Below are 22,089 nucleotides of genomic sequence, written 5' to 3'. Positions count from 1 at the left end.
CAAACTGTACACAAGAAAACCGCTCTGCAGCCCATAGCAACCAATCATAGAACAGCTTTCATTTTGTATTCTGCTCTCTTAAAGTGAGAGCTGCACTGGGATTGGTTGCTTTTCCCTGTTAAACAGTTTTGTAAATCTGACCTATTCTGTTTTATGTAATTGAGAAGTGATATCATAGATGGGCAAAAGCCCCATCACATAGGATACATCGAGACGCTGCATACGTGACTTGAGAGACTGAGACTCTACAGTATATACATCACATGCAATATGATACACTTAAGGTGTGTGCACACGCTGCGGATCCGCAACGGTTTTGGTCAGCTTTTGCTGCGGTGTACAGTACCATTAAAATCAATGGAAAATGGAAACCGCGGTGCAGACAGTGCTGAATTTTCCACGCGGATTTGCTGCGGTTTTAAATCCGCAGAAAGAATTGACATGTCAATTCTTCGGATTCCGCTGCGGTTTACCATCTCCTCCATTGTAGAGGTGATAAACCGCAGGCTAATCCGCAGATAAACTGCAGTTCTTCTGACCTGCGGATTTACCTGCGGATTATAGTAAATCCGCGCGGAAAAATTCGCAGAGCATTCCGCAGCGTGTGCACACACCCTAAGACTTCTGTATACATATACTGAGACTGCTGTATGCATAAAATCAAATAGGAGACCCTGAGACTTCTGTATATACATCACATAGGATACACTGAGGCTGCTGTATATACATCACATAGGATAAGGCTGCTGTATTTGTATCAGTTGGGATACATTGCTCTATATACATCATAGGATACTCAGACTGCTGGGTATACAAAACAGGGTACACTGAGACTGCTTGAATATACATCACAGGATGCACTAAGGCTGCTGTGTAACACAGGTATTTGGATGCAGTGACACAAGCACAGAGCAAGGGTTAACAATTATTCACTTTATCAAGACAGGAATATCCTCCTCACAGGGAGAAAACAAGGGAAATACAATTAAAGGGATGAGGGTTAAACAGGGTAACCGTAATTAAGTTTAACAGTCTATAAATCCGTTTCATTTAACGTGACTCGGTTGTCCGTTTGTCTTTCGGAGTCCGATAGTTGCTTGGCTGTCGGTGGAGGTTGTGCTGAGTCTTAAGGTTTCCCCCGCCTAACAAACGTCTTACTTCTGGCAGCAGCGGGCGGTCATCGGTTTTGTCTGCTGAGCCCCTAGTCCATTCAGCTGCTGTGCAAGAGAGTAGAGTCCTCCGTAACTCTCCACTCAGTGTGCGTTTCCTTGCACACCCACTGGTACTTGAGTCCTCGCCACGCCTGTCCAGGATCTTTACTCTGCTGCCTATCTCTCCCCACAGTCCGTCAATAGTCCTCACTCGCTCTGCTCTCCTGCAGAAAGCCCCTTCTCTTTCCCGTGCAAACCCTCTTAACCCCTCACTAGCCACGCCCCTTCACCTAAATTACGAGTTCATTCCGTCTCTATTCTCTCTCCTTCCTGCTCACAACATGAGGCTCGGCCCCAGCAGTTCAAGACCCGGCGCTCCGTCAGTACCCACAGCCTGGTCCTCTCTTCTGCACCTGTATATACATCACAGGATACACGGAGGCCACTATACATATATCACACAGGAGATACTTAGGCTTCTGTATACTCATCACTTAGGATACACAGACTGCTGTTTATAAATCAACAAGGAGACTCAGGCTGCTGTATGTACATCACAAAGGAGACACCGAGGCTGCTGTATACACATCATATAGGAGACACTGAGACTGCAGGATAGCAGACAGTCTAGGCATGTTAGGCCGGTTTCACATTCGCGCTTTTGAGCGCAGCGACGGCCTGCGCACGGCCGCCACTAAGCCCCGCCCCCTGCCTCGCCTCCACCAGTATCTCCGCCTCCGGGCGCATGACGTTGCATGCGTCATGCGTCCCCTATCTTCATCACAGAGGGCGCAGGCCGTGCGCAGTCTGCGCACAGTCTGCGTTTGGCGGCGCATGCGTCCTTTTGACGGTGCGCCGAGCACAACCAAAATGCAACCGGTTGCGTTTGGTGCTGCTCGGCGCACCGTCAAAAGGACGCATGCGCCGCCAAACGCAGACTGTGCGCAGACTGCGCACGGCCTGCGCCCTCTGTGATGAAGATAGGGGACGCATGCAACGTCATGCGCCCGGAGGCGGAGATACTGGTGGAGGCGGGGCAGGGGGCGGGGCTTAGCGGCGGCCGTGCGCATGCCGTCGTTGCGCTCAAAAGCGCGAATGTGAAACCGGCCTTACATCAACTAGAAGTATGCAGAAAAATCTTCTACATTATTCTTTATTAATAGCTTATGCTGCACTGAAATTTTGCAAGTAAACCTGTTGAATGTTGAAGATATGTAATGTAAAGTGCTGCGGAATATGTTAGCAGTAAAGAATATTATTATTGAGTATGAAGACTTATTACTACTTTTGTCTTATACGTTTTAGGTGAATGATCCTACGCTTAAAACTAATATTATCAAGCACACTTTGATACGTTCCTTAAGAATTTCCAGATAAGGTGTCCAGAATCGCTTATTATTACATGTTCCTTTTGTGTATTTCTGTCCATATGGTGTACTGTATCTGTAAGTCACCTGCAGTCACTATGTATATAAGCTACAGTCAGTGTAAAGTACACAGTGACAGTGCATATTTCATGCATCGTGGACTGTGTACTTCGTCACTAAGCAGTAAACCTTATCAGTGTAAGCTATTGTTTTCTGTTATCTGCCACTTCATAGGTGTGAATGGTCTTCGCTTGTTTGTAATGCAGCCGACTTTAGGTTGCAGGGGTTTCCTCGTTTGAGATGACCTGTCAATTGGATCCACATCTGGGAACCCCACTTAACAAATGCCGGTTTTTGACCCCCTACTCCACAAACTATGCAAATTACTCAGTTTCTAACTTTCGGAGACTTTGACCTCTTTAAACTGTGCCCAAATCACCATTACACCTTCCCAGACACAGCAAGAATTTGGTTACACCCTTCCTCTAGTAGGTGTAGAACCCTCCCCTTTAAGGGGTGACCCAGAACCATGGGAGACCCCTTTGCACAAATATAATATATAATGTGCCATTCTTTTATTTTCATGAAGGCTGATTTTCATATGAGAACATTATTTCTACTATATACTGCAATAGTCCTAGGGGACTAAAAAAAAGTAAAGTGAAAAAATGGTAGAAATCAAAAATCCATGGACATAAAAATATAAAATTCATGGATCTCAGAAAATGTAAACACAAACCATTGGGTTTTTTTTTCCGCAAAATCCAGAATATTTGTAGAAAATAACCTATACAAGGTTAGTAATCACACCAACCCAAAGAATCCTATTGCCAGGTAACTTTTATGACATAATATACGCTTTAAAGGCTAAACAAAAAAAAAAATAATGGCAGAATTGCTGTTTTTTTTACCATTAAACCGCACTTGGAATTTTTTTTATTTTTGCAAACTTTTTTTGTACATTATATGGTAAAATGAACAGTATCATTCAAAACTACAACTCGTTTTGCAAGAGAAAAAAAAAGCCCTCGTACGGCCATATTAATTTTTAAAAAAAAAAAAGTGATGGCTCTTGTAAGTATTAGAGAAAATAACAAATTAAAGCAAAAAAAATGAAAATATAGCCCGATCATGAATGGGTTAAGGGAACCGTAAGGCCGGGGTCACACTAACCGACGCAAAATACGGTCCGTAGTTTACAGGCGTAATACGGATGAATGACCCCAAAATAGTGCTCCGTATGTCATCCGTAAGCAAGGTGTGTTCGCGTATTTTGCGCATGTCAGCATCTGTATGCAATCCATATGGCATCCGTATGGCGAGATTTGCTCGCCGGCTTGCAAAATGGACATATAATGGAGCCCTATGACAGGGTTTATAACACAAACGAAATAATAGATATAGACACACAGTATGCGCATATATATATATATATATATATATATATATATATATATATACACTCACTGGCCACTTTATTAGGTACACCATGCTAGTAAGAGGTTGGACCCCCTTTTGCCTTCAGAACTGCCTCAATTCTTCATGGCAGAGATTCAACAAGGTGCTGGAAGCATTCCTCAGAGATTTTGGACCATATTGACATGATGGCATCACACAGTTGGCGCAGATTTGTCGGCTGCACATCCCTGATGCGAATCTCCCGTTCCACCACATCCCAAAGATGCTCTATTGGATTGAGATCTGGTGACTGAGGAGGCCATTTGAGTACAGTAAACTCATTGTCATGTTCAAGAAACCAATCTGAGATGATTCGAGCTTTATGACATGGCGCATTATCCTGCTGAAAGTAGCCATCAGATGTTGGGTACATTGTGGTCATAAAGGGATGGACATGGTCAGCAACAATACTCAGGTAGGCTGTGGCGTTGCAACGATGCTCAATTGGTACCAAGGGGCCCAAAGAGTGCCCAGAAAAAATTCCCCACACCATGACACCACCACCACCAGCCTGAACCGTTGATACAAGGCAGGATGGATCCATGCTTTCATGTTGTTTACGCCAAATTCTGACCCTACCATCCGAATGTCGCAGCAGAAATCGAGACTCATCAGCCCAGGCAACGTTTTTCCAATCTTCTACTGTCCAATTTCGATGAGCTTGTGCAAATTGTAGCCTCAGTTTCCTGTTCTTAGCTGAGAGGAGTGGTACCCAGTGTGGTCTTCTGCTGCTGTAGCCCATCTGCCTCAAAGTTCAACGCACTGTGCGTTCAGAGATGCTCTTCTGCCTACCTTGGTTGTAACGGGTGGCAATTTGAGTCACTGTTGCCTTTCTATCAGCTCGAACCAGTCTGCCCATTCTCCTCTGACCTCTGGCATCAACATGGCATTTCCGGCCACAGAACTGCCGCTCACTGGATTTTTTTTCTTTTTCGGACCATTCTCTGTAAACCCTAGAGATGGTTGTGCGTGAAAATCCCAGTAGATCAGCAGTTTCTGAAATTCTCAGACCAGCCCTTCTGGCACCAACAATCATGCCACGTTCAAAGGCACTCAAATCACCTTTCTTCCCCATACTGATGCTCGGTTTGAACTGCAGGAGATTGTCTTGACCATGTCTACATGCCTAAATGCACTGAGTTGCCGCCATGTGATTGGCTGATTAGAAATTAAGTCTTAACACACAGTTGGACAGGTGTACCTAATAAAGTGGCCAGTGAGTGTATACACACAAGTCATTGAGATAAACATATATTTCACAGAGTTCTTCATAGCAGAATAGCCGCTAATTAAATTGCCGGCTTCTATCAAATCCTTCCCCAACCTGACATGAAATGACACATGGTTTACATTCAGTAAAGCATTTCATTTCATGTTTTTTATATGTCCCTGACTAACAATTAGATGAGGGTTTGTGTGCAAAATTTGGGAGTTGTAGTTGTTATTTTAAGGGGTTAATTCGTTGTTAAAAAATGCGTGGGCTTCCCATTGCCCTGTAGCGGTGGCGAATGGGTTAATCTAACAAAGGGTTAATGTCACCTTACAATCGAATGGTGACATTAACCCTTTGTTAGATTAACCCACTCGCCAACAATATAGGGCGATGGGAAGCCCACGCATTTTTTTAGCAACGATTTAACCCCTTAAAATAACTACAACCCCCAAATTTTGCACACAAACCCTCATCTAATTATTAGTCAGGGACATATTAAAAAACATGAAATGAAATGCTTTACTGAATGTAAACCATGTGTCATTTCATGTCAGGTTGGGGAAGGATTTGATAGAAGCCGGCAATTTAATAAGCGGCTATTCTGCTATGAAGAACTCTGTGAAATATAAATATATATATATGTTTGTCACAATGACGTGTGTGTATGTGTGTGTGTGTATATATATATATATATATATATATATATATATATATATATATATATATATATATATGTGTGTGTATTCTATGTGTATATATCTATTCTTTCTTTTTTGTTAAACCTGTCAGTGTGAGTTTACTGTATAGCGCACTGAATTGCCGGCTTTGCTAAAAGACACCGGGTGCGTATTTCTCGCAAGTCACATGTGTGGTCCGTGTGTAATCCGTATTTTTTGCACACCCATAGACTTCCATTGGCGTATCACGGGCGTAGTACGCTGACAATCGCAGCATGCTGCGATTGGCACAGAGCGTAGAATACGCCCGAGAAATATACGGCTGTTGGGAGCAAACCCATAGAGAATCATTGGTCCGTGTGCAATGCGTGCTTTTAACGCCTCTCACTCGTCCGTATTCCTCGCCAGTGTGACCCCGGCCTTACTTTGATTTTAATACGGTAATGATCAACTATACACTAGAAATGTACCCCGATATCCGCCTCTGAAGGTCCATATTGTATCTGGGGGTGTCGGGCATGTCATGTTTTTTGGGTGCTTAGGAGGCCATTATTGTTCCCATGACTTGACCTAAGACAATCTTTAGGTGAAGTGGACTACATCTCCAGTCATAGGGCTGCATACTAAGACATATTTATCAATAAGGGGTCAGGGATAGCTGGGTTCGGAACATCAGGGTGGCCATGTTGGTTGTCACCCAGCTTTTTGCTGGACAGGTATAACAATGAGAAATGTTGACCCTCATAACAACATTTCTAGGATTTACATCTCCTGGAGATATGGCTGTGTATATATTACACTCGTAATCCTATGATCGGTATATAGAAGGTTTCTCTGTGGGAGGGAATGGCCACGTATCCATGTTCTGGGCTGGTTGCTAAGGGAAGGCCTGGAATTAATGTGCTTTTTCTGGGGAGGACAGCTTGTCCCTATCCTGCTCAGGTTGCTAGGGGAAGGCCCGTAATGAATGTGCTTTACTGGCATAGCAGGGCTCCAGATCCTGATTTCCAGGCCCTCTATTATCCTGCCTGTTATTTTCAGGAGCGGCCATGACAGGTAGTAATAATGGCAGCTGACAAGCCAGTATTGTTAGTTGTATGGGAGTGAGTGGTCTGGGAAGGGCTCGTCGTATGTACCGGTAAGTAAATATCTGCCGACCACAGACAGGTCCACACGGCTCACTATGCAGGGAAGTGTTTATGTACAGCTCTCCATAGTGACCTGTCATCTGCTTGTGTCACCACAATGTAGGAGATCGTCAGCCGAGGCAGTCTGCTGTATAGCATCATCCTCCCATGGAGTGTCCATCAGGTCCCAGGTTAATATTGTGGAATTACTACCGTCTTCTGTAGAGAATCCCGGCAAGTGCTGACCCCATTATTGCCAACCTCGTCACCTGGGGGCACATACTTTCTTCTTGCTACAAGTAAATGCACCCAAGTAAGTGTTAACTTTGCACGATGAGACCAGGAATGACGACTGTGTCACATCTACGTTACTATAAAATAATTTCTGACACATGAAAAAAAAAAAAATTACGTTTTTTTTGTGTTTTTACATCCATTTGGAAAAGAGCTGATAACTTTTTGAAAAATAGGCCAAGAAGGGGCATAGACGAGTCCAGCTGGGTGAGGGCATAGACGAATGCGACCAATAAATTAAGCATAATTTACACCACAAAATTTGATTTTTTTTTTTTCCGTATAAACAGACTTTGCATGGGAATTTTTTTTTTTTTACTACAATTTTTATTTAAGTAGAAGATAATTTTGTGTCATGTTTTCTCGTGTAAAGCGGACATACTATAAGGCCCTGTACCTGGCAATCCCCTATCGTGAATGATGAATTCTGGTGAAATCCTGCCTGTGATGATAATGAAATAACTGAGAAGTGATGGTTACAGAACAGGACGTGTCAGTCTATTATAAGGCTCAGTAGTCACAGTAAAAACTGCAAGATTTCAGGAATTTTTTTATATAGCTAGTGACATGAAAAATTAAACATTAAAAAAAAAGTTGATTTTTTAATTATATATTGTAGATTTTCTTGAGTACATAAATTAAAGAATACCTATGTAGAAATGTGGAAGGCTGAACATTAATAAAAATATATTCTTTATTGGATAACATAATAGGTAAAAACATCAAAATAGACATTAAAGGTCAGACGTATAAAATAGTAATGGTAGGGAAGTGATGATAAAAAACTCCATTGTGTGAATTCTACAAATCAATATTAGGTTATATTGTGCGCAATCACAGTATTGAAGATGGATGCTCTGAAGACGAGACCAGCAAGTGTTGTGTAAGTAAAGGCCCTTAAAGATACATACAAATAAACAGGTAATGAGTGATTTCACATTGAAAATTCACCTTCACGTAATAATAATAATGCACAGTGGAAAGAAATACACATTACCTATCAAAGAAAATACAGCTGATGCTTGTTTCGCATTAAGCTTCATCAGGGGTTGTATGTAAATAATATAAAAAGTAACAAAGTAGGCATACTCGTCTCAGGCTAGTCTTGCAAGGAGTAAAGAAACCTAATACAAAAGATTTGTAGTACAATTATATTAGTCTAAAACTTTAAATAAAAACATTATTAGAGATGGGCAGATAAATTTGCAGGACTATGGTCAGCATTCTGGGATTGCAAGATGGGAGCCCTGTGACTTATTGCTCACCTGCCGGAATCCGTGTCTCCTCTTTTAATTAGCTGTCTTGTCCTGTGTGCATCATGCTGCAACGATGAAGTTACGCCAGGCCGGTTAAAGATGAGCTGGGAATGCCGACAAGTTGGAGGCAGTTCCCATGGCTCCGTGCAGCGTCCATGACCTCGCCAATTGATCAGGGTCTTGAAAATCAATTTGCTCAACTTTAATATAAATTCGTAACAAAATGTTTTTCTTGGCAAATTTTGGCCAATTTGTGGTCACCTGATAATTCTATTTAAAGATCTAAAATACTTGATATAATTTTCAGATCAAAGAAATGGAGATGTTAGTCCTATGACGGCCTTCGATGTGGTGTATTCCAGTTATCCACCATGTTATCGGAGACTTTTACCGTTTTCATGCTGAATGATAAGCAGCTGACAGAGATACCAGATGATGTCTTCAAATCTCCAGGCTTAATGTGTTTACGGCTCAACAACAACTCAATCAAGGAGCTTCCACGAGATCTACAATGTCTCCTCAAACTAGAGATATTGTCCATGGAAGGAAACCTGCTAAGTTGTCTACCTCCTGAAATAGGCCAGCTAACTCAACTCCAAGCATTAAACCTAAGCCATAACCTCATAAGGTGCCTACCAGATGACATCTCACGCTTCCAACACATCAAGCAGCTCTTTGTCTCCCATAATCATCTCACACAATTACCTCCATGCATAGGAAACCTAACAACATTGCAAATTCTAGGGCTGAGCAGGAACCACCTAAAGTCTTTGCCAGACTCATTGTCCAACCTCAGGAACCTGCACGTCCTGAACGTAGACTGCAATCAGATGTCCACCTTACCCAAATGCATCTTCAGGCTTCCACAGTTGGTTAAACTCTGCCTGTGCACTAATCAGATAAAAAATTTGCCAAAAGAAATTGGGGATCTGAAGAACCTCCGAGAACTTTCGCTAAGTAAGAATCAGATCGCTTTCTTACCAGTACAGCTGTATAACTTGACCAATCTGGAAGAACTGATCATCGATGGCAACCAACTAACTGTATTATCGGACAAAATTGATCAACTGCAACAGCTTAAAGTTCTCTCTGTCGCCAATAATTTATTTCAGACTTTGAATGAGAAACTCTGTGGTTGTCAATCAATTAAAACCTTAATTCTGACTGGTAATCGATTGTGCTTCCTTCCGGAAAAAATCCATAAACTAACCAACTTGGTGGAGCTTCATTTTGACCGAAACGCGTTGGAGCTTTTACCAGAGCAACTGGCGCTTTTGAAGCATCTATCAGTGGTGGGCGGTGGAGACAATCATCTGCTCTATCTCCCGATTGAATTGAGTAACTGTTCACAGATAACCAAATTGGATTTGAGTGGTAACCTGTTGACCGAATTTCCCCCTGCTTTGTCCTCCATGTTTTCTCTGCTACATTTAAACCTCAACCGTAACGAAATTGAAGAAATTCCCCAAACCATCATTTACAACTCGAAGCTAAAGTTCTTAGAGATGAGTGGAAATAAATTACAGGAATTTTCAGGATATGTTTGTACACTTCACCACCTCATTTACTTAGATCTCAGCAAGAATGAGTTGCAAGAAGTGCCACCAAATGTGTCCGACATGTTGTCCTTGTGTGATCTTCTACTCCACTCTAATAGGTTGACACGTTTTCCTCCTGAATTGTGCACCTTACAAAGTCTCCAGAGGCTCGACCTGTCGGAAAATCGGATTCAATCTGTTCCTGTGCAGATCCGACAATTGGAGTCTCTGAAGGAGCTGGACCTTTCCAACAACAACTTCAAGACTTTCCCAAAGGAAGTGTGCCAAATTCCGGGACTAGAAACTCTACATATCAGACACGGCAGTGACCTAAAGGTAACATTCTCTTTGCATTCATGGTATATTGACTGCAGCTTCAATAAATTGTATTTTATAGCATTTTTGACCTCCAAGGGTAAAGATTAAAAAACCCAAAACATGGCCATGGTGGCGTGGACTGTCAGCCAACAAGGCAAGACAAATATTGCCCCCCTAGCCCAGTACTAATATTCTGATTGTTCCCTAGAAACAAATAATATACAAGTACCTACGTAAAAAGTAATGATGCCGCCTCTAAAACTAGATTATGGATTAGCTGATATTTCTGCGTTAATGAGACGTGGATTCTGCTTTTTTTCAGATTACAGATCTGCCAGAAGAGTTATGTAGAATGAATAATCTCAAAAATCTGGATATTTCTGACAACGGCATCAAAATAATTCCAGAAAACATTGGAGGAATGAAAAATGTAATCAGTATTAAGGCTTCTGATAACCAACTCTCCAGCCTTCCTGCATCTGTTTCTGCCATGGAGGGTCTCCAGCACATCAACCTGAACGGTAGGTACATCTTGTAGCCTCCCGAGAGCAGAGAACTAGGAGAATACCTCTCGAATTGGGAAACATCAATGCATCTGATGTATTGAAATTTGTAGAATTTATTAATTATAATTGCTAACATACGCTGAAGTTCTTATCTTTCCTTTTGGTTCAACATATCCAGAGATGATACACATTAATAACGGTACATGATTAGACAACACGTGGTACGGCCTTTTAAAACGTGATATCGATTATACAGATTTTTTTCAGGACACAATTATACTCTCATTATGTCGTCCTTAATTCAAATATATTAACCTCTAGAAATTAATTAATAGAAGGAAAAACCATGTACATTTGGTAAATGTCTCTAGTTATTTACATAGTTTTATTAAAAATTATTTGAGAAAATGCATCATATAGTTTTATATATATTCTTTATTGTTATACTGCCACCTAGTGGTGCAAAAAAAATACATTATCCTTCTAAAAATTGAGTATCCAACTTCATTTTATTTTGCTTTTATTCCTCATATATGGATTGTAAAGCGCGCCGGAACCCCCTTAACGCGCGTTTTGCGTTATTGCTTCTTCCGAAGGGGTGTGCTGTGATCTCAATTACTGGTCTTATATAGCCCCCTTGATTGCCCCTGATGCAGTAGTGGCAGCAGGTGTCGGATGATGGGAGTAATAGTCCCAAAAGCCCCCATCTGCTGTCATCGTTCTGACTTTAATATAACTCTCATCATTCTCCCCCCGCTCGCACCGATCGCTGGCTGAGTAGGGGAGACTGATGAGAGCCGTCTTCAGCACCCGCCGCCAGTGAACAGCGCTTACTGTACCGCTTCTTCCCCGGCGGCCATCCGTGTGGTACTGATGCGGCACACGGTTGCCACACGTGTGCCGCAAGTATTACACACACGGACACACGGTCACGGATATCTCTGGTACCGTTTTTTCCAGTACCAGAAATAAACGGACCTGTGAACAAGGCCATAGGGATTGTTTATGCTATATGTGTCTATATGTAGCCATCTAGTGGTTATAATGGGAATTGCACCCAGGGCTTTTCTCGCCTGTTACAATATTTTATTGAAGTTTTTGTGACAAATTACAAAATTAGGAAGAAGTGGAGGCAAAAAAAAAACGAAGTGCAAATGCAAAAACTGGGTTTGAATTAGTTACCTAGATAATATAGGAAAACCCAAGATTTTTCTCTGTCCATACAAGACTGAAGGACATGGATAGATATAAAACCATGCACAGGTGTGGAGCTCAGAGCTGTCCCTAACTCATCCAGGTTTTGTAGCCTACATGTACCATTTGTTCCGTTGCTTGCATCCTGTGTAATCTGGATATTTTCCGTAGGGATTAATCATCCCTTATTGCAATTTTAGTTTATAACATTATAATCACAATCTATTTAGGCAACAGGCTGACCTCATTGCCCGGTGACATCCACCGTCTGAAGAACCTGAAGCAGATCAGCCTCGATGGTAATCCCATGATGAAACCCCCTGGCCTCCTGTGTGATGGAAAGGAACTGTACCCCATAGGGCGGTATATACAGGCGGCCGACCTGGTAGAAGGTGCGGGATGTTACTGACAGATTCTGAAATTCTCATCCCAGTCCTGAAATCATAGTTTCAGAGTTTATTTTCCTCTAGGTCTAAGTGATGAAAGTGGCTGCTGTACGGCCAGTGGACTCATAAAGAGCTAGTGCCAATGGTTATCCAGCAAACTTAAAGGGAATCTGTCAGCATATTTTGCTATGTAATCTAAGAGCAGCATAATGTAGTGGCAGAGACCCCTATTCCAGTGATGTGTCATTTACTTAGCTGTGTGTTGCTGTCTCAATACAATCATTGTTTTACCAGCAGGAGATTATCACTACAGGACTAGGTTTCTGATGACGTCTAGTCCTCCTGTTCTATGTAAACACCCCACCACCACCGATTCTCAGCTTTCTGCCTATGCACAGTATATACAGAAAGCTTCCAATCAGTGGTGTGGGCAGGGTTATATATAACTCAGCATTCAGAGCTCTGCAGCAGAAAAAAAACTGTGATTTGATCAAAACTACTGCACCCAGTAAGCTAAGTAATACATGTCTGGAGTCAAGTTCTCTGCCCCTATATTACACTGCTCTGAGATGGGGTAGCATAAACCTACTTAGAGATTCTCTTTAGTGGCTATGGACACCATTTAATATGGAGTAAAATGGATTTTTACTTAGTTAGCACCATTTTATTAACTAACTGTAACCACTAGGTGTCAGTCTGCAAGTTTCATTTTTTCCCCCTCCTTCATTTATTTCTAGACTTCCTGATATGCAGTTTGCTGTGTGATCTGTGTGATAAAAGTTTCAGATTTTTCTCTTGCGTGAGTGTCTCTCCCAGTAATGTAGGCTGGATGTGAGGTCTGTGTGTATCCATGGTGCTGTTGTCTTCATTAGCTCATATATCAGCGCAGCTTCTATCCTGCACTTATTTCTTCTGCAGTTAGTTTTCTCTGCCCTCCCTGAGACTGTATATGCTTTCTCCTCTCTCCATACTATGGAGATCTGTGTACAACCCCCTCCTTCATGTGATCTCTAACACTATAAGAAGAGAGGGGAGAGCAGGGAGAACCATCAGAATCAGGAGCAGGACAGATTTGTAACATTTTTTTAAAAAGCATTCAGCTAAATAAAGTACTTCAGCACACACTGCGGCAGCAAAATGGTAGAAAAAGATATACCAAAGTGCTTGTAGTCTTTAATTCAATATATGACCCCGATATCACTTAGTGCTTGACTCGACGTGCTGGAGCATACAACATGTGAACGCATCCGTATTCTTAGGGTAATTACTGTTTTGTCATTTATTCTAGACCGGATCGTGCAGAAGATCTTCACGTTGGTCTCTCGTACTGTGTTCACAGAAGATTTCACCTTTTTTTGCAAGAAGCTTAAGCTTAAAGATGAAGATGTCAAAATGATAGCAAAGAACCGGTAAGAAAGGAAATTACTATTAAATCATCAAAATCCTTAACACAGAAAGTATAAAGTAATGAGAATATATTCTAAAATTATTACGCACGTAAAATACCCGCTTCACGTCCCTAGACCACTTCCAAAATTAGACCACTACACTCCTTCTACACTATGGCTTACGTGGGGTATTTAGTTGGCGAGCCAGTAATGTTCATGAGGGGTTATGATGGCTTTTTCATGGTGCCATCATAGCGGCACTATGGGGGTAAACATATGGGCTCACTATTTTAATACTGCATAGCGGCATTATTTATTTGTACCGTGTGGCACAGGTATTTGTGTATACGGTATAGTGATATAAGCTATGTGTACAGTATGGCAGCATAGTTTGTGTATGCTGCATGTTGACATTTTTCACATGTAACAAGGGTAATAATTGTGTTTCCCTAGGGCATTTGTATCTTTATGAATGTGTGCTCACGGTGAAAAAATCCTGTGTAACTAATCTTTAATGCGTGGAGTGAGGCTGCATTTACGGTCTATGGTTATTGTCACAAGACACATCAGGGATGGTAGAATACATTTTGGCCCACTCCTCCATACAGATCTTCTAAAGATCTTTCACGTTTCTAGGCTGTCGCTGGGTAACATTGAGTTTCTGCTCCCTCCAAAGATTTTCTATTGGGTTCAGGTCTGTAGGATATTTCCCCCACCATGCTTCACAGTTGGGATGGTGTTCTTGGGGATGTACTCATCCTTCTTCTTCCTCCTCCAAACACGGTAAGTGGAGTTAGCATAAAAACAGTTTAAAAAAAGTTGTATTTTGGTCTCATCTGACCACATGACCTTCTCCCATGCCTCTTCTGGATCATCCAGATGGTCATTGGCAAACTTCAGGCAGACCTAGACATGTGCTGGTGTGAGCAGGGGGACATTGTGTGCACTGCAGGATTTTAATCCATGACGGGGCAGTGTGTTACTAATGGTAATATTTGAGACTGTGGTCCCAGCTCTATTCAGGTCATTGATCAGGTCCTCCTGTGTAGTTCTGGGCTGATTCCTGACCTTTCTCAGACTCATCCTTACCCCATGAGGCGAGATCTTGCAAGGAGCCCCAGACCAAGGAAGATTGACAGTCATTGTGTTTTTCTCCCATCTTCTAATAATTGTACCTTCTCACCACACTACTTTGCTATTGTCCTTTAGCCCATCCCAGCCTTGAACAGGTTTACAATTTTGACCCTGGTGTCCTTTGACAGCTCTTTGGTCTTGGCCATGGTGGAGAGGTTGGAGTGTGATTGAGTGTGTGGACAGGTGTCTGTTATACAAGTAACAAGTTCAAACAGGTGCAATTAATACAAGTAATGAGTGCGGAGTAGGAGGCTTCTTAAAGAAAAACTAATAGAATTCATGCAATAAAATGCAAATAAATTATGTAAAAATCATATAATGGGATTTTCTGTTTTTTTATTTTTAGATTCTGTCTCTCACAGGTGAAGTGTATCTACTAGTGATGAGCGAACGTGCTTGGATAATGTGTTTGAGTCCCTGCGGCTGCATGTTTTATGGCTGTTAGAAATGCAGCCGCAAAGACACAAATATATTATCAAATGGGTCCCAAGATACTAGATAGCACGTTATCTGAGCACATTCGTTCATTACTAGTACAAACTATAAAAATTACAAACCTCTCCATTCTTTGTAGGTGGGAAAACTTCCAAAATCGTCAGTGTATCATCAAATACCGTACTTATTTTCCCCACTGTAACTACTATAATACTGCTCCTATGTACAAGAAAATAACTATTATAATACTGCTCCTATGTACAAGAATATAACTACTATAATACTGCCCCCTATGTACAAGAATATAACTACTATAATACTGCTCCCTACGTACAAGAATATAACTACTATAATACTGCCCCTATGTACAAGAATATAACTACTATAATACTGCCCCCTATGTACAAGAATATAACTACTATAATACTGCCCCCTATGTACAAGAATATAACTACTATAATACTGCTCCCTATGTACAAGAATATAACTACTATAATACTGCTCCCTATGTACAAGAATATAACTACTATAATAGTGCTCCTATGTACAAGACTATAACTACTATAATACTGCCCCCTATATACAAGAATATAACTACTATAATACTGCTCCTATGTACAAGAATATAACTACTATAATACTGCCCCCTATGTACAAGAAAATAACTATTATAATACTGCTACTATGTACAAGAATATAACTACTATAATACTGCCCCCTATGTACAAGAATATAACTACTATAATACTGCCTCCTATATACAAGAATATAACTACTATAATACTGCCTCCTATATACAAGAATATAACTACTATAATACCACCCCTTTGTACAAGAATATAGCTACTATAATACTGCTCCTATGTACAAGAATATAACTACTATAATACTGCTCCTATGTACAAGAATATAACTACTATAATACTGCTCCTATGTACAAGAATATAACTACTATAATACTGCCCCCTATGTACAAGAATATAACTACTATAATACTGCTCCTATGTACAAGAATATAACTACTATAATACTGCCCCCTATGTACAAGAATATAACTACTATAACACTGCTCCTATGTACAAGAATATAACTACTATAATACTGCTCCTATGTACAAGAATATAACTACTATAATACTGCCCCCTATGTACAAGAATATAACTACTATAATACTGCTCCTATGTACAAGAATATAACTACTATAATACTGCCCCCTATGTACAAGAATATAACTACTATAATACTGCCTCCTATATACAAGAATATAACTACTATAATACCACCCCTTTGTACAAGAATATAGCTACTATAATACTGCTCCTATGTACAAGAATATAACTACTATAATACTGCTCCTATGTACAAGAATATAACTACTATAATACTGCCCCCTATGTACAAGAATATAACTACTATAATACTGCCCCTATGTACAAGAATATAACTACTATAACACTGCTCCTATGTACAAGAATATAACTACTATAATACTGCTCCTATGTACAAGAATATAACTACTATAATACTGCTCCTATGTACAAGAATACAACTACTATAATACTGCTCCTATGTACAAGAATATAACTACTATAATACTGCTCCCTATGTACAAGAATATAACTACTATAATACTGCCCCTATGTACAAGAATATAACTACTATAATACTGCTCCTATGTACAAGAATATAACTACTATAATACTGCTCCTATGTACAAGAATATAACTACTATAATACTGCTCCTATGTACAAGAATATAACTACTACAGTTGTGGCCAAAAGTATTGACACCCCTCCAATTCTGTCACATAATACTCCGTTTCTTCCTGAAAATGATTGCAAACACAAATTCTTTGGTATTATTATCTTCATCTAATTTGTCTTAAATGAAAAAACACAAAAGAGAATGAAGCAAAAAGCAAAACATTGATCATTTCACACAAAACTCCAAAAATGGGCCAGACAAAAGTATTGGCACCCTCAGCCTAATACTTGGTTGCACAACCTTTAGCCAAAATAACTGCGACCAACCGCTTCCGGTAACCATCAATGAGTTTCTTACAATGCTCTGCTGGAATTTTAACCATTCTTCTTTGGCAAACTACTCCAGGTCCCTGATATTTGAAGGGTGCCTTCTCCAAACTGCCATTTTTAGATCTCTCCACAGGTGTTCTATGGATTCAGGTCTGGACTCATTGCTGGCCACCTTAGAAGTCTCCAGTGCTTTCTCTCAAACCATTTTCTAGTGCTTTTTGAAGTGTGTTTTGGGTCATTGTCCTGCTGGAAGACCCATGACCTCTGAGGGAGACCCAGCTTTCTCACACTGGGCCCTACATTATGCTGCAAAATTTGTTGGTAGTCTTCAGACTTCATAATGCCATGCACACGGTCAAGCAGTCCAGTGCTTCAGGCAGCAAAGCAACCCCAAAACATCAGGGAACCTCCACCATGTTTGACTGTAGGGACCATGATCTTTTCTTTGAATGCCTCTTTTTTTCTCCTGTAAACTCTATGTTGATGCCTTTGCCCAAAAAGCTCTACTTTTGTCTCATCTGACCAGAGAACATTCTTCCAAAACGTTTTAGGCTTTTTCAGGTAAGTTTTGGCAAATTCCAGCCTGGCTTTTTTATGTCTCGGGGTAAGAAGTGGGGTTTTCCTGGGTCTCCTACCATACAGTCCCTTTTCATTCAGACGCCGACGGATAGTACGGGTTGACACTGTTGTACCCTCGGACTGCAGGGCAGCTTGAACTTGTTTGGATGTTAGTCGAGGTTCTTTATCCAACATCCGCACAATCTTGCGTTGAAATCTCTTGTCAATTTTTCTTTTCCGTCCACATCTAGGGATGTTAGCCACAGTGCCATGGGCTCTAAACTTATTGATGACACTGCGCACGGTAGACACAGGAACATTCAGGTCTTTGGAGATGGACTTGTAGCCTTGAGATTGCTCATGCTTCCTCACAATTTGGTTTCTCAAGTCCTCAGACAGTTCTTTGGTCTTCTTTCTTTTCTCCATGCTCAATGTGGTACACACAAGGACGCAGGACAGAGGTTGAGTCAACTTTAATCCATGTCAACTGGCTGCAAGTGTTATTTAGTTATTGCCAACACCTGTTAGGTGCCACAGGTAAGTTACAGGTGCTGTTAATTACACAAATTAGAGAAGCATCACATGATTTATCGAACAGTGCCAATACTTTTGTCCACCCTCTTTTTTATGTTTGGTGTGGAATTATATCCAATTTGGCTTTAGGACAATTCTTTTTGTGTTTTTTTCATTTAAGACAAATTAAATGAAGATAATAATAACAAAGAATTTGTGTTTGCAATCATTTTCAGGAAGAAACTGAGTATTATCTGACAGAATTGCAGGGGTGTCAATACTTTTGTCCACAACTGTATAATACTGCTCCTATGTACAAGAATATAACTACTGTCCAACCTAATATATAATAAAACCTGTCCAAGTGCCGGTGGCAGTGTTGGGTATTGACATGCGAGACTCGTGCGAGTTTCTTGCATGTTGGACCCTGGCCTAATACTGCCCCTCTGTACAGGAATATAACTACTATAATACTGCTCCTATGTACAAGAATATAACTACTATAATACTGCCCCTATATACAAGAATATAACTACTATAATACTGCTCCTATGTACAAGAATATAACTACTATAATACTGCTCCTATGTACAAGAATATAACTACTATAATACTGCCCCTATATACAAGAATATAACTACTATAATACTGCTCCTATGTACAGGAATATAACTACTATAATACTGCCCCTATATACAAGAATATAACTACTATAATACTGCTCCTATGTACAAGAATATAACTACTATAATACTGCTCCTATGTACAGGAATATAACTACTATAATACTGCCCCTATATACAAGAATATAACTACTATAATACTGCTCCTATGTACAGGAATATAACTACTATAATACTGCCCCTATATACAAGAATATAACTACTATAATACTGCTCCTATGTACAAGAATATAACTACTATAATACTGCTCCTATGTACAAGAATATAACTACTATAATACTGCCCCTATATACAAGAATATAACTACTATAATACTGCTCCTATGTACAGGAATATAACTACTATAATACTGCCCCTATATACAAGAATATAACTACTATAATACTGCTCCTATGTACAAGAATATAACTACTATAATACTGCTCCTATGTACAGGAATATAACTACTATAATACTGCTCCTATGTACAGGAATATAACTACTATAATACTGCTCCTATGTACAGGAATATAACTACTATAATACTGCCCCTATATACAAGAATATAACTACTATAATACTGCTCCTATGTACAGGAATATAACTACTATAATACTGCCCCTATATACAAGAATATAACTACTATAATACTGCTCCTATGTACAAGAATATAACTACTATAATACTGCTCCTATGTACAGGAATATAACTACTATAATACTGGCCCTATATACAAGAATATAACTACTATAATACTGCTCCTATGTACAAGAATATAACTACTATAATACTGCTCCTATGTACAAGAATATAACTACTGTCCAACCTAATATATAATAAAACCTGTCCAAGTGCCGGTGGCAGTGTTGGGTATTGACATGCGAGACTCGTGCGAGTTTCTTGCATGTTGGACCCTGGCCTAATACTGCCCCTCTGTACAGGAATATAACTACTATAATACTGCTCCTATGTACAAGAATATAACTACTATAATACTGCCCCTATATACAAGAATATAACTACTATAATACTGCTCCTATGTACAAGAATATAACTACTATAATACTGCTCCTATGTACAAGAATATAACTACTATAATACTGCTCCTATGTACAAGAATATAACTACTATAATACTGCCCCTATATACAAGAATATAACTACTATAATACTGCTCCTATGTACAGGAATATAACTACTATAATACTGCCCCTATATACAAGAATATAACTACTATAATACTGCTCCTATGTACAAGAATATAACTACTATAATACTGCTCCTATGTACAAGAATATAACTACTATAATACTGCCCCTATATACAAGAATATAACTACTATAATACTGCTCCTATGTACAGGAATATAACTACTATAATACTGCCCCTATATACAAGAATATAACTACTATAATACTGCTCCTATGTACAAGAATATAACTACTATAATACTGCTCCTATGTACAGGAATATAACTACTATAATACTGCCCCTATATACAAGAATATAACTACTATAATACTGCTCCTATGTACAGGAATATAACTACTATAATACTGCCCCTATATACAAGAATATAACTACTATAATATTGCTCCTATGTACAAGAATATAACTACTATAATACTGCCCCTATATACAAGAATATAACTACTATAATACTGCTCCTATGTACAGGAATATAACTACTATAATACTGCCCCTATATACAAGAATATAACTACTATAATACTGCTCCTATGTACAGGAATATAACTACTATAATACTGCCCCTATATACAAGAATATAACTACTATAATACTGCTCCTATGTACAAGAATATAACTACTATAATACTGCCCCTATATACAAGAATATAACTACTATAATACTGCTCCTATGTACAAGAATATAACTACTATAATACTGCCCCTATATACAAGAATATAACTACTATAATACTGCTCCTATGTACAGGAATATAACTACTATAATACTGCCCCTATATACAAGAATATAACTACTATAATACTGCTCCTATGTACAAGAATATAACTACTATAATACTGCCCCTATATACAAGAATATAACTACTATAATACTGCTCCTATGTACAGGAATATAACTACTATAATACTGCCCCTATATACAAGAATATGACTACTATAATACTGCCCCAGTGTATTATTATAACACTGCACTATTTGTACCATAATAATATTTATATGATAATACTACTTCCAATTAAAATGGTGCATGAAGAATTATCAGATGTGAGTTTTGTGATAAGTGTGCACAGTGTCACATAATTCTACAATGTCTTTCAGATCTTTACAGTTCCCTGATAAAATCCTGCAGGCGCTGGACGTATGGAGGACACACAGAGCGGCAGATATGAGCCCCACTGCCATTGTTGAGCAGCTGATTCGAGTGCTGGTGATGGCAGATTTACATGAAGTTGCCCTGAAAGTCAGGATGCTAAAATTATCTGTAAAAGCAATAAAAATCTGATTTAGAAGCTTTAAAGTCTCATCGACTGGACACAATAAATTGCCTTGATTAATCTCTATTTCTATCTGTTCGTCTTCTGTGTGACAGTTTTTCTATTAATCTGTCGCTACTTGCGCGCTCTACACAGGTTTTTTTATCAAGTTTTTTTTGTGCAGTTTTTTAATCCAAAACCAGGAGTGAATTAAAATAAAGCAGAGACTTGGATATGAGATAATTATTGTTCCTCTATCTGTCTAACAAAGATCTTTCCATTTTATCTATAGACCTAATATTTATTTATTTGCCCAATATCTATTTATATAATTGCCTTGTAATGTTTTAAAATCCTGTTCTGTCCAGATGTCACCGTATCCCAGAATTCCAAGCGGAGGAAGTTCACGACCACCATA

At 39.6% G+C, this 22,089-nt stretch overlaps 1 protein-coding gene across 3 annotated transcripts; it reads left to right on the top strand.

Annotated features, from left to right (window-relative positions):
* The first annotated feature begins 6,616 nt into the window (after positions 1–6,616).
* On the top strand, positions 6,617–21,749 carry LRRD1 (leucine rich repeats and death domain containing 1). 3 transcript variants are annotated; one of them, XM_073581989.1, is made up of 7 exons: positions 6,617–7,004; positions 7,118–7,306; positions 8,851–10,417; positions 10,722–10,920; positions 12,330–12,398; positions 13,774–13,894; positions 21,517–21,749. In XM_073581989.1, the coding sequence occupies exons 3-7, from the start codon at positions 8,915–8,917 to the stop codon at positions 21,698–21,700; spliced, it is 2,076 nt and encodes a 691-aa protein (XP_073438090.1). In that variant the 5' UTR covers positions 6,617–7,004; positions 7,118–7,306; positions 8,851–8,914; the 3' UTR covers positions 21,701–21,749. The 3 variants fall into 3 exon arrangements, with proteins under 3 accessions (XP_073438090.1, XP_073438088.1, XP_073438089.1); XM_073581987.1 differs by having other exon boundaries at positions 6,618–7,004; positions 12,330–12,491; XM_073581988.1 differs by having other exon boundaries at positions 6,618–7,306; positions 12,330–12,491.
* Positions 21,750–22,089: the final 340 nt, after the last annotated feature.

This window comes from Dendrobates tinctorius, unplaced genomic scaffold (assembly GCF_039654945.1).
Source record: "Dendrobates tinctorius isolate UK_male_01 unplaced genomic scaffold, ASM3965494v1 ptg000070l, whole genome shotgun sequence".
Classification (NCBI taxonomy): domain Eukaryota; kingdom Metazoa; phylum Chordata; class Amphibia; order Anura; family Dendrobatidae; genus Dendrobates; species Dendrobates tinctorius.
This window is presented reverse-complemented; position numbering and strand designations above follow the sequence as displayed.